Source organism: Caloenas nicobarica, chromosome 19 (genome assembly GCF_036013445.1).
Source record: "Caloenas nicobarica isolate bCalNic1 chromosome 19, bCalNic1.hap1, whole genome shotgun sequence".
NCBI lineage: Eukaryota > Metazoa > Chordata > Aves > Columbiformes > Columbidae > Caloenas > Caloenas nicobarica.
In genome coordinates this window covers 2,206,964-2,224,833 of record NC_088263.1, presented here as the reverse complement: position 1 = coordinate 2,224,833, position 17,870 = coordinate 2,206,964, and the positions used below count along the sequence as shown (strand labels likewise).

The following is a 17,870-nucleotide window of genomic DNA, read 5'->3' as shown; positions in this document are numbered from 1 at the left end:
GCAGAAGCGGATAAACAAAAGGGAAAATGTCATTTTACTAATGCCCTCTGGAAAGAACGACTACATTAATCTTGGCAATCTTTACCAATCCTCCCCCACGTTTTCAAAAGACAGCCAGAGCATGGAGATTTGTTCAACAAATGGCAGCATGAGTCAGTGGGCCAGGAGCTGTGGGTAGAAGGAGAAGATGACATCCACGGAGACACAAAAGTCTTCACAATGATTCATGTCATTACACAGATCCAGAAAAGTGTCTTATGGTTTAGAGATCAACTATGTGGGTATTTCCGTACCAACGCCCAGGGACTCACAGCAAACATGGCACAGTTACATCAAACACGTCCCAGTCCATCCACCACATCAACCTCTCTCCTCACCGGATAAACAGTTGAGCCGGCACCAAACCTGCCAAAATCTACCAGTGAGGTAGAGTTCAGACCACACACTCCGCTGTCTCTCAAAACCACTTTCAGAAAGTACAACAGCAGCTCTGTTGTCTTCACCTGGGAGCTCTGCAAAACTCCAGAAGCTTGACAGTGGAGCTGCGGATCACGGCTGGTGAAAGAAAGGAGGGAAACAAGCAGGAAAATGCCTCTACGTGTCAAAACTGCCAAACCCTTATTCACACACTGAAAGGCCTCATACCAGCATGATTAGTCACAAAATCTCTCAGCTTTCGTTCCTGTCAGACCACATCATTTTTATCTTTAATAAGGTAGCCCAAAAAAGAACAAAGAAATAAAATTTGTGAGTGTGCCCAGCACTCTCCAGAACGCTTCTCCAAATACAGTCCCAAGCCAACAGGACTCCCTAGCCAGAAGTAGCACTGATCTTGGGAAGATATCCTTAAGTATTGTCCACATATAACTCCACAAATACGGTGCAGTCACCAGTCCAGATCACCTTCATCTTCTACTGGCAGTATCACCAGAATTGCCTCTTGTACTTTGTTGCAGTAACTGAATGACACACAATTTATTTTAAAGTTACCAGGCAAGCTGTGAATACATATTGAAAAGATCCGGAACCTGCACCCTCCTTACAAGAACACTTCTTACTTCAGCTCAGATGCCAGGTCAGTTCCCAGGCTCTTGGAGCTCACCAGAGCTCTGCCACCAACGCGTGCCAATCCAGACACCAGCCTGTCACCCGCCGCCGGGTCTGGGTGCCGACGGCGTGTTCCTGTCACCCTCTGGGACAGACCCAGCGGGATCCCGGGAAGGGCACAGGACCAGAGCAGAACCAGTGGGTAACACTGAGCTGCCGGATCCCGCTCCTTTCAGAAACATCATTTGCAGTCAGCATCATCTTGAAACCAGCCCTGTACTCCTCCTTCCTCTTCCTCCAGATCGCTATAAACAAGAATTTCTTCCCATAGCACTAACGTTTCCTTTTGCCGTGTTCAGAGCTATGCTAATTCTGGCTATAAACATACATATTAAACGACCAGGTTTCAGCTCAGAAAGCAGAAGAAGGCCTGAAAAACAATCTCAGAACTTTGGAAACCTTCTGATTTTAAGTGTAAAACTCAAACACGCCATACATATTTATGATGTACAACTCCCATTTCAGTTATTCAACTAGGTGTGAAAAACAAAAAACGACCATGGGAGAGGAACTAAACAAGGATAAATGCTACAATTTTGAAATCAACAGTTGTTTTAATACCTTTTAATAACTACACGTTCCCTGAACAACCTGATGCCTGCTAACGTGGACTAGACGCTTCCAGGGAGCTGCAGCCAAACTGAATCTAAGATATTAAATTTATTCAAACCATCCTTTAGTGCACATTCCTGCACTATTCTTGAACTCTTCTAGCAGGCTGCTCTCCTCTCAATGTGAACAAAAGTAATCCGTATCACAAAAGAGCATTGTGCAGGGCTTTTTGTTTGGCTGTGACTTTTTTTTTTACTATTTAAACCAAGTCTAATAACGCCATTCATGTATTAAAGTTTCCACACAGAAGGGATTTTCCATCTTTTCAACTTGTGAAAGCCCTTAACCAAGAGTAACAATTGATCAAAGCAAGATTTTGTTTGTTTAGCGTGGAGTCAATATCAATTTCTCAGCCAATCCATTCATTTTTTAAACCGGCTCTTACCACTCCAATTAAGTCTCCTCGTCCGTATTCCCCCGTCAGGTGCTTTTTTCCATTATCCATCTTTATGACCGAGCGAAGTCGACCATTCAACACGATGTACGTGCAGTCGGATTTGTCACCCTGCCTGCAGGAAGAATAATCAATAACGAGGATTAGCGAAGCATCTTTGCTCAGCAAACGCATCTCCAGTCGTTCTCTCAGGAAGGTTTTGCTGGTCCGAGTGCTGTTTGGAACGCAGATTTCCAGCGTATCCTCGCATATGGATGAAATGCCGTACTTCTGGTAGCAGAGGTAAAAGTAATGCGAGGAATTCCAAAGGATTTTAACAAGATATTGACAGCTGTGACTGCTTTGATGCACAAAGTAATCCAAAACTTCCATTGGCATTGGTGCTGCAGGTATAGCTACAAAAATTAAAATTACACAGCACCTAAAATTATAGGACACATACTAAAAAACTACACGTACTAAATAAGACCTTCATTCTCTCACCACTGCAGCAACCATATAATGGCTCAAATGTACAAAAATCCATAAAACTAAGTTTTCCCAAGGGTAACTTTTGCCCCTTAAACGTAAATGCAGTGCTGATTCTCAGTTTACTGTTGAATAAGCTTACCTGAATTTCCTATGAGTTTTGTTGTTTATTTTAGGAAGGCTGAAAAACTCTTGGAGCAACAGACATTCATGCCCTTAAGAATGCAGAAACTACCACCAGAACACACAACTATGTCTTAATCGACTACGTCACTTTAAAAGTTTACCGGGATAACATAAATGATGAGGAACAGTACGAAATAATTTTATTAACACCTGCAGACAATAGACTGAAGCAACATTGAAGGGTATTGCAGAAAGAAAATCATCTCAAAATAGGCCAATGGATAAACCTGATAGAATGGTTGATAAATTTAGTCCAATGAGTTTCTTATTCTATATATCACCAAGGGATATATATCACCAGCTCCTTAACTTTGAAAACTTAAATACTCAACAGACAACATACAATTTTGTCCACATCTCACCTGTAAACAGCTCGTCCGGCCTCAACCTCCATCCAATCCAGGGCAAAGTCGATTTGCCGAACAAAGGGGGACATTCTCTTCAGGACAGTGTGGGCCACACCGAGCACCACGCTTGGCTGCTCCCGCATTATCCTAGAAGGGAGAAAAAAAAAAAAAGAGTGTAATTCAAGTACTTCTCTAAAATATAACAGGAAAAGCTGCTCGTAGGCACAACATCCCAACGCAGCTGTTGCCAATGCAGCCGGGCAGATGTATGGACACTAATTCCGAAGTTAGCACAGACCCCTTTACACACTCCGCTACTGCCACAACCACAGGACATCAGTGATAATTTGACAAAGTAAAGGCTGCAGCCTTCCAAGTAGCCCAAATTAAATGTAATTCAAAGCTGACACTGTCCTAGTGGTGGCCGGGCTGTGCTGGCAGGATTAGTTAGTCCTGGTGTCTGGCCCAACTCCCTCTCTCGGGGAGCAGCACGTGGCCGGGAGCCGCAAGAGCTCCTGGTTCTGAGCCACCCTACAACCTCCCTCCCCTTCATCCAGGTCTCTTTTGACTCAGGAAAATGTTCATATTGTCCAGAAGATTCTCCCTTCCTGCTGTTCTGCACCTCTCACACATGCACTCACTGTTTCCCCTGGATTCTACATCAGGTCTCAACCCTATCACAGGTAAAGTCTGATGCTCTTTTAAGAGACCTGGTCAGTATTTCAAATGTTCCCTTTTCCCTGTTGCAAAGCCCACAAAGAACTGAAACATCTTCTAATAAAGCTTCTGATCTTCACACTGAATCTTTTGAGTGATGCTTTAAAGTCTCAAGTAATAAAGATACCATATAATTCAATACTTTGCTCAAACTTTGAGAACGTTCTGCCAGCAAACTCAACGCTGACTGCAGGGCCTGAGGGAAATCACTCATAGACACCTGAGAACTGCTCAGGAATGTCTCATTTCTCATTCTTTTTAGCCTAAAGATCACTGAATCGTGTCACTTTGTGAGTAAGCATTCAAATCCTCACTGAAGCGCTGCTCCACAGGAGCCAACTGATCACACACATCTCTGGGTGCTGTACCTGCTAGGACTCCTCATCTTTTCTGTTCCTGCACAATCAAGAGCAATTGATGGCAAACTAGTAAAAAAATAGTTCTTTCAGAAGAGGCAGCACAATGCAGAACGAAGTAGGTAAGTGTACGCAGAGCCGGTACGTGATATTGCACACAGATAGAGATGAGGGAGGTCCGTTAAAGCCACACGTGGGCAGAAAGAACAGAAAGTGATAAACACTTGGTGTGTTTTCTGCATCGATGTTCCCTTCACAACGAAGATACCAGACTGCCATAAAACAATCTGCTTAGGAGACCCTGTGGGAACTCTCGCTCATCACAAATTGTGTGAGCTTCGTATCTACCCTCACACCCTAAAAAATGGGAAGGAGGAGAGAAGGACATGGAAGGAGCACTGTCGGTCTTGTTCCCGAACTGAAACATGGTTCCTCGTGGACCATTGTAACCTGGAAGAAACCAGAGAAAGCCCGAGTAGAGATCCTACAGCGCGATATCAAAAGCAAACTCACCAGGGGCTCTGTACTGCCTGGATGAAGCACAGAAACCTCTAAAACCTCCGATCTCTCATTCATTAGTCCTGCAGCTGCAGCAAGTGACCCAGAGCTGACAGCGACTGTGGGGCAAGTGAGCACACAGGACACTGGGGAAGCTTTTGTATTTATCACACATGATTATTCTACTCTCCTTGAGCCTCAAATTACTTCTTTTTGCAATAATCAATCTCATAATTTCTTCAGCTGAAACCCCTGAATTTGCAACAGAAGAGACGTGTAGACGTGTATCCCTATTCCATACTGAGCTTGTCACGCTCGTACCCCTGCACTCATATATGCTATGAGGTAAATTAAACCGAGCACCAACTCTTACATTTAGCACAGATTAAAATCCAGCCCTCAGAACAGGATTACGAAAAGCAGGACAGCTTTCCTCTCCTGCCCCTCTTCCCTTGCACTGGCATTTCCATGTCCCTCATCCCCAACCCAAGATGCCTACAGACCCCCTTCATTTCGATAAGCTCTTATTGCATGTGAAAATAATATTACCTTATGGAAACTTTATCACACCAACCTAACTGGGAGCAAAGGACGAAGATACAGGATAAACGCTGATAAAGACAACCCTTATCCCTCACCACACACAAACCCCCTAGCCCTATGCCCCTTCTCAGCTGATCTACAAGTTAAATAAACCTCCAGAAAACTCCTGAATGGTTTAACTCATTGTTTTTACTCTATTTTCTTTTTAAGCCCTCAAGCTCTCTCCCACACAGGCTGTCTGCTGTGATCACTAAAAGCCATTGACTCCTTTTCCTCCCTCAAGACATGTATCTCAATACTTAATACATTCAAAATGTAACCTACCAACAGGCTGCTTTTATTTCCATCTGGAGCTCTCTGTTATTTCACTCAATGCTATATAGCTTCTATGTGAGTATTAACACAGAAGGTAAAAGCCCAGCCTTGTGCATAGGAAGAGAAAAATAGATTTTTCTACATTATCAGTCAGGTTTCCTTCCTCTCACTTGGGCATTTCCACCTTTGCTCTTCTGTTTTGCACATACCTGGCACTGGGAAAATTAAAAGCCAAAGCTCTGTGCTACAGAAACCTGGTTTTGAAGGGACCCTCAGGATTCTTTATTAGAAAGCTCACCAAATATAGCGATGAAAGGGCTGAACTAGCATCTGTGAAAGCCTGGGACTTCGGCAGATATTCTTGTGGATGTGGACGCAATTTGATATTCAGCTTGGCTGGCAATGCAAACTAAAAATCAAAGCATTCCTGCTAATCTGGCAAGCGCAGATGATTAAGACTCCAAACTGTGAAATCTCCTGAAGCAGAAAATGTGACTGAGTCCCCAGTACTGCAGAACCCAAACACATTCCCTCGAGAGCCTGGTGACAACTTGATTACGCCGTTTGTCAGGAGACACCAACAGCTGCAGCGTGGGCAGTGCACACCAAGCATCACCCAGGCAAACAGCAACGCCGTTATAGTATAGACCATATAATTAGCCTGTACCACCCCTATACTCACCCTCTACATTTACAGAGAGTTATTTAGTTATGTTAGTACCACGGAAAAGGTTCCTGCCCCAAAGTTTCAGGGAAAAGAATTTAATCTGTTGTCCAACACGCAACACGCAGTTCTAAACCCTGGGCTACTTCCACTACCGTGCTCTTTGCCTTAAGGGAACTATTGACCATGTTCTTTCTGCTTCGCCTTCTCATTAATTATTGAGAAAAAAACCACATGGGATGTTCCAGGGCAGCTGAAAGAAAAGAAGTAACATATTTTACAAGACAGGAAGAAAGGAATTTTGGAGAATAATAGAGGTTTTTGTCAAATTTCTTCTGGTCAATAAGCAAGATAACAGCCAGAAAAAAGAAAAAATCCTGTGAGATTCTGAGTGAAGAAGAAAACCTAATGTTGTATGACTATGAGCACAGAATTTAGCACAAAAAGTGGAAAAAATCCCTTCTAATTTTACCAACAAGTTTTTCTTTCTCAGAGTTCAAAGCAAAAATGAACAAACTTGAAGAAACCTCCTGCTTTTTAAAGACTTTCCACAATGACACTTTTAAATATGGCAACAAGAAAAGTGACATAAAGCTTGCGTTTCAGGAGACATTGGAATGCTGGAGACGATGTCGGATGCTGGAGACGATGCTGGAGACGATGTCGAGACATCGTCAGGAGACGATGGAATGCTGGAATATCACAGAGCTCATAAAATGCAATCCGCCTTTTAAAGGAGAAAAAGAAAGGTTTGGAAAGGTCCCAAAAATGGCGAAGAGGTGACACAGTGATGGGTTTGAGATCGCTGACTGGTAAGGGGAAGCCAAAAGGTGAGCTGGAATAGAGGAGAGACAACTCAGTTCTTGAGAGAGAACTCAAGAAAATGAGCTCAAGCAACTAAGAGAGTTAAACCAGGACTGAATATCACAAAAAAAAACCCCAAAAAACCAACCAAACAAACCAAAACACACACACAGAGGAAAATGTGGAATCTGACTGGTTGGCTGAGACAACATAATGAAATTACAAGTCAGAAACAAGCAGGAAAACAACATTAGAAGAAAGAAGGGAAAAGCAGGAGCTTAGAAGAAATAGATCCGATACTGCATGGAACGGCACAAGTGGGGAGCATCGATCAGAAATTAGGTCGGACAGTTGACATCCACCGCGCAGACCTGCACAAACACAGCTAATGAAGCAGCACGCTGCGGAGAACAGCCTGTTCGGTTCTACAGCAGACAGCCCTGTGCCTGAGGTGAACAATACACACACACACACACACACACACACACAAAAAATCACAGGATAAGAGTTTCTGCTGGAGTTGCTTAGGAATAAAAACAATTATTTCAAAAGGAAGAAATATGCAGAAATATAAAGTATAATGGTGGCCTAGAAAACACAACCTCAAAAATCCTACACGTAACACAAGACTGATGGCACATTCAAGCAGAAGCTGAAAAAGGAGTTTAGAAAATCAAAGAGAGGTACTCGGCACAAACAATGTGTGTGAATAATAGTCAGTCTTAACCGGATAGTGGAATACATCAAGAGTATTACTCATTCATGTTGGAGAACGAGGCTAACCACAGTTATATTGGGTTTTTAATTAAGAAACACCTATAGCCCCCTTCAAGCACTAAGTCACAAGTCATGTACTACTTGCCAGGTCGAGAGAGGAACCTGTCACAGAGACCGCTGTTCTTCATCCTGTTCTGTTGGTGAGCACCGAAAACTTAGTTACCCCAGAACCTATCGTTCACAGCACATCCAACAGCCTGGGCTGCCTTTGGAAACAACTGGGGTGGCTCCCCAGCAAAAAGAGACAATGAATCCAAGAGAAAGGGCCTGGCAAAGAAGCACTTAACCCAGCAAAGCACAGGCTCTGGCCAGACTTTCTTATTTGGATTATGAAGAAAATTGAGTCTCAGGTCATGAATCACACCCCATCAGGTTAAGTGCTCTATAAATCTGGAACGAAGGACGTATCACCATTTAATATTAACATGCTCCCTGCATTATATCTTGGTGGAGATAAAACCATCTGATAGAGGGGTCAGAGCTCATCTGGGCACTTATAATGCTTGCATAAGATACATAAAAGATGTATTGTAGCGGGACTACGCCACACACATATCCACCACTCCCCTTTGTTCAAAAGGGCATAAAAAGTTTAAAAATAAATTTTAAAAAAACCCAAAACAATATGTTTTCATGGCAGAACTCACTCATAGAAATGGGACTTGGAAATAGAGAGGAAGCTGCAGTCTCGATTGGCCTTGATGGTGAAAATCAGCGGTTCCCCGGTCAGGACCGCGAGCTGCCCGACGAGCTCCCCGGGGTGGGTGACGAAGAGGCAGGTGTCCTCCTCCGAGTCGATCTTGCGCTGGTACACGTGAAGCGTCCCCGAGACCACAAAGCAAATACTAACATCCTGGAGAAAATGGAAAGAGAGCTCAATAAACCTCCCAAAGATTTTAAAAGCAATTATCACAGTGACTGTACTATCATGACCAATCTGTTTTCCAGAAAGCTCCCTATAGTTTTTGAACAATTAGGTGATAAAACAAGGCATAACAGTGAATTATTAAAAGCAGGTTATGAATATTTAAAACTAAGGAGCCATAATACTGAAAAACGTGTTTCTCTTTGCGTGGTTATGAAAAATGAAGGCTGCATCTGTAAGATCTCAAGAAATTACAACAGAATTGTGATGGAGATAAGGGGGTAATCGCGGCAGCATGAGGAACATTGCGGTTCAGCAGAGAACAGCAGCACCGTAATTGGAGCTGCCCCTCATCTGCTTTGCATAACCTTGACTATTTACACAGTATTATTATAAACGAATCTCATTATATCCTAAATACACTTTGCTATAAACAAATAACACTGGATTTCTATCGTACGGGGGTGAAAAAAAACCAAAACAACAAACTTTGCTGCAGCTGAGTGACATCACTGAAAACCTGCAGTACAGGGCATGAAAAAGGGCTGCCTGGTGTCCAGAGCTGCTCGGGAAGGATGGAGGTACCATATTCCATCCCCTGCCATGGAGTTAGAATATTCCATCTGTTCCACGGAGTTACATAAGAGCTAAATCCAGACCGGCACCACATTTCCACGGCGCGTGCGCAGAAAGTTTTGGAGCTGGGATTGTTGACCTCGATAAAAGGAGGCTCGGGAGGGGTTGAGGGTGAATTTTTTTTTATATTTATCGCCACCAATGTGTACAAATACCCTATGGTGGGAGGAAAGGCTGAGCCAGACTCAGGTTGTCCCAGCTGCTGCTCGCTCACCTGGTCTCCTTGTCTGGACAGCACAGTCCCGGCCATCACCTGGTGCAGCGTCACTTTGCCGTTCAGCAGCGCAGGATCCTGGGGAACAAAGGGGAGAGGGGCACAGTTCACAGGTAAAGATGGAAGAATGTGAGGAAGCATTGAAATAATGCAAATAAGAATAACAACTATTAGAGATTATGCTATAAGTACTTAATCTCTTCAAAATATGGTGCATTACTTTTATACTTCTCTACCCAAACATTTCTTCCAGAAGAAAAAAAAAAAAAAAAAAAAAGGTTTAATTTGTTTCAACTGATGAGACCTACATTCTTAAGGATCTTATATTCGTCCGTTTTGCCCCCAGACTCTTTTAAGGGTCTATAATGAAAAGACACCTATATCAGCTGCCCTGAAAATAATGAAATATGAAGCTATTTTCAAAGGAAGGTGAAACCAGAGGAGACTCTACATCACCAAGGAATTGGACAAGACGATCTAACGCTTGTTCTGTCAGAGCCCTTCCAGGCTCACACGGCTCAGCTCTGCTGTGCACGTGTAGCAGATTTTCATAGGCGCTGCAGACCAAAAGCTTCCCCAAATAAATGAATTCTCGTGTGCATGCACACGTGGATTGCACAGGAGATGGGGGGATTTTCCTCCCAACTGAAGAGCACACAGGAAGGAGGGGCTTTCCAAAAATCTGCCTCCGGTTTGGGCTCGACCCCAAACCCTTGCCCAGGCCAGGGGCAGAGCTGGTTTGGTGTCTCAGCCGAGTCCTTCCCAGCTCCTGAGCTGGTCACCACCATCATTGTGAGTGTGGAACACAGAAAACCACCAGGCACGGAGAGGATTTTCTTTCATCTCAAAGAACCACCCAGACAATTTGGTGCCCCACGTGTGGTCAGTCTCTCAAACCCTAACGCTTCAGGTCACCGTTGCTTCAGCAAAACTTTCACCTAAACAAGCAAGTCTTTAAAAGCTCAACGTTTTATTACCGTCACCCGAATGGGCAGGGACGGCTCAGCCTCTGCAAGGACACTGCTCTGCCCAGTGCTTTGCCACAGAGGTAAAACCCCCAAAATCCAGAGAGCTGCTGGCACAGCAAGGTACGATTCAGCACAAGCAGCAGAACCTGCCCGTAGTCATTGACCTTATTGCAGCAGGAAAACAACACAGCAGAGATGGAAACATTTTACCGCTGTAATCGTTACGCCAGGTTTTTCTCTTTTCATTTTCGGTTGGAAAAAAAAAAATAGGGCTAGTGAAATAATCGGAATTATCTTTACACTTACAGCTGATAAAAAGAACAGATTTTCATCAAAAAATTTATTGAAACCGATCTGTTTCATGGGAACATATCCAATGCAGAGAACCTGACAAGCACCTGTCAAAATATTTCAGTTCAGCAATATCAACTCAACTAATTTCTATGATGTTTTTTCCATATTTATACTTTAATGGTCGTATAGTATTGCCTATACTTAGAGACAAAGTTCTAACTAGGAAAGTATCGCACGGTAAGGGAATAGGAGCTCCCTAATGAGCTTTACTTATCAATGGCTTTTTTTGGCTGCATTAGCTCTAACAAAAATCATTGCAAAGATTTTCTTTGTGTCTCAGACTACTCAAGTATTGGAATAGATCGGCACAAAGCTGTGCAGTCCTCGTTGGAGATCTTTAAGAACAGCTCAGACAAAAACCTGCCAGAAATGACTTAGCAATATTTGATTCTGCCTTGGGCAAGAAAAGAGCCGGAATGACATCCAAGCAGCCCTTGAAATCCTCATTTTCTGTGCCGTTACCACCCTGATAAAGCAACGAAAGAGTTGACAAAGGAGATCACAGACAAGATCCATCCTGTCTGGTATCTTCTTTCTTGACCAGGCAAGACCAGCAAACCCCAGTTCAGCAGTGGGTAGTTACAGGGTTGGAGCTAATTAACTTTGCACCGACCACCTCCCCCGGCCACGGGCTTGTAGGAAAAGAAGTCGCTGCCACAACAAAAATCCATTTCCCAGCACATTTCTTTCTTTGTGTGACTATAATAGAGAATAAATTAGCAGAGGTTTATGATGCAGAAGTGAAAGCACAAACCACTTATAAACAATAAACAAAAGTAGTAATTAAGTGAGACAGACACATAATTATTTTGTCAAAGCAACTCAATTCCCATACAACTCCCGCGGAAGATCCGCCCTGCCACACTGTTTAACTCTCGTATCATAACTGCAGATAAAGCTGCAAACATGTAAAAGCTGTACGAGATTGAAAAACATTCACGACAGAGACTCAAGGAATTCAAGTTATTTAGAACAAAAGAAAATGAGAATATTAATTCTGAAGTCAGATACCTAAGGGTCATTTGAAATAATACTGCCTCTCTCGTATAGTAAATTATCCCCTCCTCTCTTACAGCCTCATGGAAAACCCTAAAAACAACCAAAACATCGCCATCTGTCATCAAAACATCTCAATTTTAAGCACACTGATTGGCTGCTCTGAAAAATGACACCTTAAAATGCCTCTGGCCAGCTAAGAAAGAAGAGAACTGAGCTAATATTTTTAAGAGAAGAGCTTCCATAATTCATCTTCTTCCTTGAAGTAAGTAATATTGAACACATATTTTAACACAATAAGATTTTTCTTCCATTGCCTATAGAAGAATCAACTTCTGCTATCCTGCATAGAAAAAAAATTAACATCAACCTTTAAAAGAGATTTCTAGCATTTGGCGACATTCCATCAAATTCTTATTCACTTGTGAAAAACTGAGTTGCTCCAATAAAGCTTGACAAGCCTACCTTATTTCATTGTTATTTAGATTTTCAAGTTAAAAACACTGCCTATTAGATGCTGCATTTTAAGAATACTGTTCCAGTGAACTTCAACCCTAATCTGTTCACATGTTACTCACTGGGAATTTAATTCTAGATTTTTTTTTAAAGTGCTGTAATCAGTAGTTTAGTGATCTTGGATTTTTTGCTCGTGATTCGACAGGTCTAAAATAGAAGACCATCAATTGCATATTGGATATAAACTGTCGTCACAAGCGGCACCTGAGGCCTGTCCTGTCAAGAACAGAAGGCTGAATACAGCAGAACAAAGTACCTAGTCTGACTTTACTCCACCTGTAACAAGAATTTATTCTAAAATAGTCTAATAACCTTTCGTGAGGATATAGATGCCTGAAAACAATGAAAATTAAGGTAAGAAGACAGCGAAGTCTCCTGCAGACCATCAGCCAGCCCTGCGCCCCTCGGCCACATCAGCGCCAACGCGGAGCTTCTGCCTCCAGCTTCACTTCTGAAAGATCATCACCAAGTTTGGAAGTTGCAAGGGGAATAAACTGGAAGTCGGCAGGGTACGTTAAAACCCAAAAGTAAAATCTTTTGAAGTTCTGCTCGGCATCACTTGGTGAGGCCTCGTACCGCCGCGGAGGCTGCAGCAGCCGGGCCCAGGCCCCGGCAGCAGCCACGCGCTGTAATAAACCCGGAGATCTGTGACTTGGCTGGGCAGATGCACGATTTTATCAAATTGCCTTATTAGCTGCCTGAACAGATACACCTCCGCAATGAAATGCAGCTGGAGTCACGGAAACGATGAAAACAAACATTTTCATTCCTTCTTGCAGCAGGAAGGTGAGAAGCAAGGGCTGAGCTCGGTGACAACTGCGAGGGCACCGAGCGTTTCCCTTGAGCACAGGCCCTCAGCTGGGAAATGCACCCACAATGGCCAAAAGCAGAGATTCAGCTCCAAAAAAATCAAACAAGGCACTCGGATGCGATGCCAACAGGATTAATAGATTCAGCAATCACCTGAACGCCTTTACGTAGCTTCTTCACACTGTATGTGAGAGCATGAAATTACACGGTGGCAGAAATTCCATGTTTACATCTCACATGGATAAATCTGTACACAGTGAGAAGATATTCCTGCAGTGCATTTTGGCATGGTCTTTTCAAATGGCAGAATAACTCTGATTTATTCAGTCCTGCTAATAACTTCAACAGACTAGAGAATAAAACATTCAGCTAGCCTACAGTGTACTAGGGAGGCAATTTACTTTTTAGTGCCTGGCAGAATGAGATTAAAAGCAAAAATAAAGCCATTTTTTCCTGCAATAACTTACATCAAGTTTCATCAAGGTTGAGAAGTCTTTCTTTGCTGCTTCGACGATGGCATCAATATGTTTGCTATTACAGGAATCTTGCGCAGCACTGTAATGGAAAACTGCTGAAGGAGTTTCTGTCACAGTCACCGTCTTCTTCAGTGTCGACTGCAAAGAACAGATACACAACAAGAATCGGTTTAGATGCTATAATTGGCACCTACCCAGAAAAACTTGCCATATCATATGTTCTCTACCCACAACTGATGGCCTGGAAAAAAAAAAAAAAGCTAGGTTTCCAAAAAAGCAACAGCTTGCTAACTCCATTATCCCTGTATTTTTCTGCAAGGTTTGACACTCCAGTCAAACAAGGTTACTCATCACAGCCTGCAAAAGGGAAGAATAAGAGACTTTTCACAAACTGGGCAGCTGCCAGCTTGACAGAACTAAAACTCAATCAACACCGCATACGAAGATGGAAGAAAAGATAAAAGGTCCGTCAAGGTCACACCAAGACACAGTTTCTCTTCAGATTTTGGTTTGCAGTTTTACAATTCAAGAGCATTTTTGTGCTCTTCACTTCCAGGTTAGTCTTTGTAAAAAGCAGATCACAAAAAGAAAACAGATTCATAAGTCACGATTGAAAAAATCTACAGGAAGTTCACAGGTTTTTAATTCCTTGCTGCAAAGTAGTTCTCACAAATAAAGCGTGGTCTGACAATTGTAAAATCAGAGAATCACTTCAGTTGGAAGAGACCCTCAAAACAATCAAGTCCAACCATAATCTAACTCTGCCACTACCCCATGTCCCTGAGAACCTCATCTCCGTGTGTCCAACCCCTCCAGGGATGGTGACTCCCCCACTGCCCTGGGCAGCCTGTTCCAATGCCCGACAGCCCTTTGGGGAAGAAATTGTTCCCCAGATCCAACCTCAACCTCCCCTGGCGCAACTTGAGGCCGTTTCCTCTGGTCCTGGCGCTTGTTCCTGGGGAGCAGAGCCCGACCCCCCCTGGCTCCAAGCTCCTTTCAGGCAGGTCAGAGATCAGAAGGTCTCCCCTCAGCTCCTGTTCTCCAGCTGAACCCCCAGCTCCCTCAGCCGCTCCCATCACACTTGTGCTCCGGCCCCTTCCCCAGCTTCATCGCCTCCTCTGCACTCTCTCTAGTACTTCAAATTCACCTTTCCAAATAATCTTTTTCATGACTCAGATGTAACATCCCTAAGACCAAGCAGTTGCAGCAGTGCTCCGCCACTTCTTGCCAAGAGAACCTCCGCAGAATTTCTAGATCTTCACTAAAACACCTAAAGAGTCGCTCAAGGGAAACAACAAACACACCATTCCAAGAGCACCAAACACCACAGTTTGTAGAGAGATGAACACACGCATGGGCACGTATCTGAAGTAAGGAAGAAAATGTTTCTGTTACTCAAGGAACACGGTGAGTAAGGAAGCGTGAGGCAAGACGCGCGCTGGCCAGACCCACCTTGCCCGCGGCAGGGCTGCCGGCAGCGTCCTCGGCGCTGAAGTGCACCCTGGCTCGCTCATACGCCATGTCCATGTCTGATTTGGCACCGCTGGAACTAGCTGCAAGCAACAGAAAAGGTTTTTTAAGCACCTCCTTTACTCCAGTGTCTCAGCAATAGCAGATAGTACACGAAGTTGAGCAACGTTCTTTGTTTCTGAAGCCAAGGATAAAACAGAATGTGGCATCCTCAAATTCTTATTTATTCCCTTTTGACCTGGAAGATCTGATGGGTACTTTAAATCTTCTCATGTATACAATATGTCCCAAAATTCCCACATCCGCTCTGGTTCAGGGTACAATAATCATTTTGGGGCAGACAAAACACGGTCACTCTGAACTGAGGATTATCAGGAAGAGGCAAATCCATCAAACAGATTTTCCTCATTGTTTGCAGGAAATTGTTGCTATTAATCTTTTCTCCACCAAACCAACATTTTTTTGTACCCAATATATCGCAAGAACTTTCATAGGGAGAATATTAGGACCAGCAACTTCTTCAAGTCTCTCCACAGAAAACATTCCCCCCGATGCCTAAAATAATTCCAGATCTTTTCTACGACTTGTCCAAACTTCCAATGCACGTCACGTGCTGAGAGATACATAAGGAATTCCCTTGCAGGTCTCATTTATTTCATTCATTAATTTGAAGTCACTCACACCTTCTCTTCTTTACTCCTCAATTTTAATTTGTCTTAATTATATTGGCTGCTTGGCTGTCCCATCCACCTTCCAGGAACTTATCTGAGATAATCGATAATACAAACATAACTGGGAAATGTTTCCTATTTAATTACCTTCAATAGATATGTATGATTTACAGACAAGTTTAAAAATCATGCAGAGATTACAATTTCCTTTAATAAATAAAGCTAAAATAATTTTGATCATATTTCTATGTCTAATATATCTCAACAATATACTGTATTCAGAACAGTTTAAATATTCTCCCTTACACCTTTTTCTTTCTATTACTACATTGTTCTTATACTTTTACTTTTCAAAATACAAATTGCTGCTCAAAAAGGAAACACAATCGTCTTTCCTGACCGTTGAATTTTGTTAGCTGATAAACTCTGAAAGGGCTCAAATTTTTAATTCTGAATTTCTCTGCCATCCCCCTCCCCTCCACACACACACACAGAGGCATTTGCCCAGGATTGCCCTGATGTTTGGGAAGTTGGCTTTTGGAAACGGGGAGCTGCCCTATATTTACACCCTTGTGACAAATGATCGCGTGAAAAACATTACCCTCCCGTGAACAGAACAATTATTTTATTTCTGAAGGATCTTGACTCCTGTTTCCACCCCAGCTTGGACAAGGAGAGAATCCTACCGTCCTGAAGATTCACATCTACCTCAGAGTAATCCTTTCCACGTTATCTACAAATACCAACGAATCTTTGCAGGTAGTAAATCCACATCTGCCACTGGGGTCATAACATCATTTAATGACCAGCCTCCAAACAAGAATCACAGAATCCCAGAATGTCAGGGACTGGAAGGGACCTCGAAAGCTCATCCAGTCCAATCCCCCCGCCGGAGCAGGAACACCCAGATGAGGTTACACAGGAAGGTGTCCAGGCGGGTTGGAATGTCTGCAGAGAAGGAGACTCCACAACCTCCCTGGGCAGCCTGGGCCAGGCTCTGGCACCCTCACCATGAAGAAGTTTCTTCTCATCTTTCAGCGGAACCTCCTGTGTTCCAGTTCGTACCCATTGCCCCTTGTCCTACCACTGGTTGTCACCCAGAAGAGCCTGGCTCCATCCTCCTGACACTCCCCCTTTCCATATTGATCCCCATGAATGAGTCACCCCTCAGTCTCCTCTTCTCCAGCTCCAGAGCCCCAGCTCCTCAGCCTTTCCTCACACGGGAGATGCTCCACTCCCTTCAGCATCTTCGTGGCTGCGCTGGACTCTCTCCAGCAGTTCCCTGTCCTGCTGGAACTGAGGGGCCCACAACTGGACACAATATTCCAAATGCAGTCTAAAGAAGCCCGACAAGTTGACCCAAAGATTGTCATCAGCAAAATTTACAAATCGTAAGACCAAAAAAAGAAAAAAAAAAAAAAAAAGCACTGTTGATGCTACTGACTGAATTTCACGCACACTGCAACATTAGACCCTAAGTTTGTTATAAATAAAAAAAGCTGGGATGGTAGAAATAGCAGCATGGGACTCCATATGGGCTGGTTTGACTACCTGTCAAATATCCTGCCCTGCAAATCGCAGTGTCAGCATCATTACTGAGCCCAAATACACCAACTGCATTTTATATCTAAACATGCACTTCTCAGGTTAAACCTAAAGAATCAGATAACGGGCACGTAGGCAGGAAAAGTATCCTCTACATAGCTGTGCATTTAAAAAATAAATCAGAGGAGAAAGAGGAGGCATTCTAACAGTGCAAGCTTATGTCTCCTAGACTCCTATTCAAAGCAGAAGTCTTCGACTCAGTCGTAGATATAAACTCCCACATGGTGATTAATTAAACCGTCTTGTTGCAGCAGAACACGCTTGAACTGGAAGCGTTGACTCAAAGGCACAGACGGCCGCGGGAACGCGGGAGGGAACGTGGCCGTTCGCTGCACACGCTGCCGGGATCCCACCCGCAGCAAAACCAGCACCCGGCACGTCCCCAGCAGCGTCCCGGCTGCCTCTGCCCTTCCACGCTGCTCCCTGAACCTGTTCCTCTGCCACCGGCGAGTCCTGCGCTCCTGCAGATGTGCTGCAGGGTCGTGGCTTCACTTTTCAAGT

The 17,870-nt window shown here is 43.6% G+C and overlaps 2 protein-coding genes across 2 annotated transcripts in view; one reads left to right on the top strand and one right to left on the bottom strand.

The window, feature by feature from the left end:
* Nucleotides 1-17,870, bottom strand: part of PNPLA7 (patatin like phospholipase domain containing 7) — a 127,526-nt gene that overhangs the window by 88,399 nt on the left and 21,257 nt on the right. The window contains exons 14-19 of the mRNA XM_065648470.1: nucleotides 15,076-15,176; nucleotides 13,615-13,761; nucleotides 9,504-9,581; nucleotides 8,436-8,641; nucleotides 3,130-3,261; nucleotides 2,105-2,228 (exon numbers count right to left, since the gene is read on the bottom strand). Of these exons, the coding sequence (XP_065504542.1) occupies nucleotides 2,105-2,228; nucleotides 3,130-3,261; nucleotides 8,436-8,641; nucleotides 9,504-9,581; nucleotides 13,615-13,761; nucleotides 15,076-15,176 (788 nt within the window). The remainder of the gene's footprint in view (nucleotides 1-2,104; nucleotides 2,229-3,129; nucleotides 3,262-8,435; nucleotides 8,642-9,503; nucleotides 9,582-13,614; nucleotides 13,762-15,075; nucleotides 15,177-17,870) is intronic.
* The window catches only part of LRSAM1 (leucine rich repeat and sterile alpha motif containing 1), a 102,848-nt gene continuing 88,897 nt past the window's right edge, over nucleotides 3,920-17,870 (top strand). Inside the window, exon 1 of the mRNA XM_065648473.1 lies at nucleotides 3,920-3,923. The gene's annotated coding sequence lies outside the window, so the exon portion shown is untranslated. The remainder of the gene's footprint in view (nucleotides 3,924-17,870) is intronic.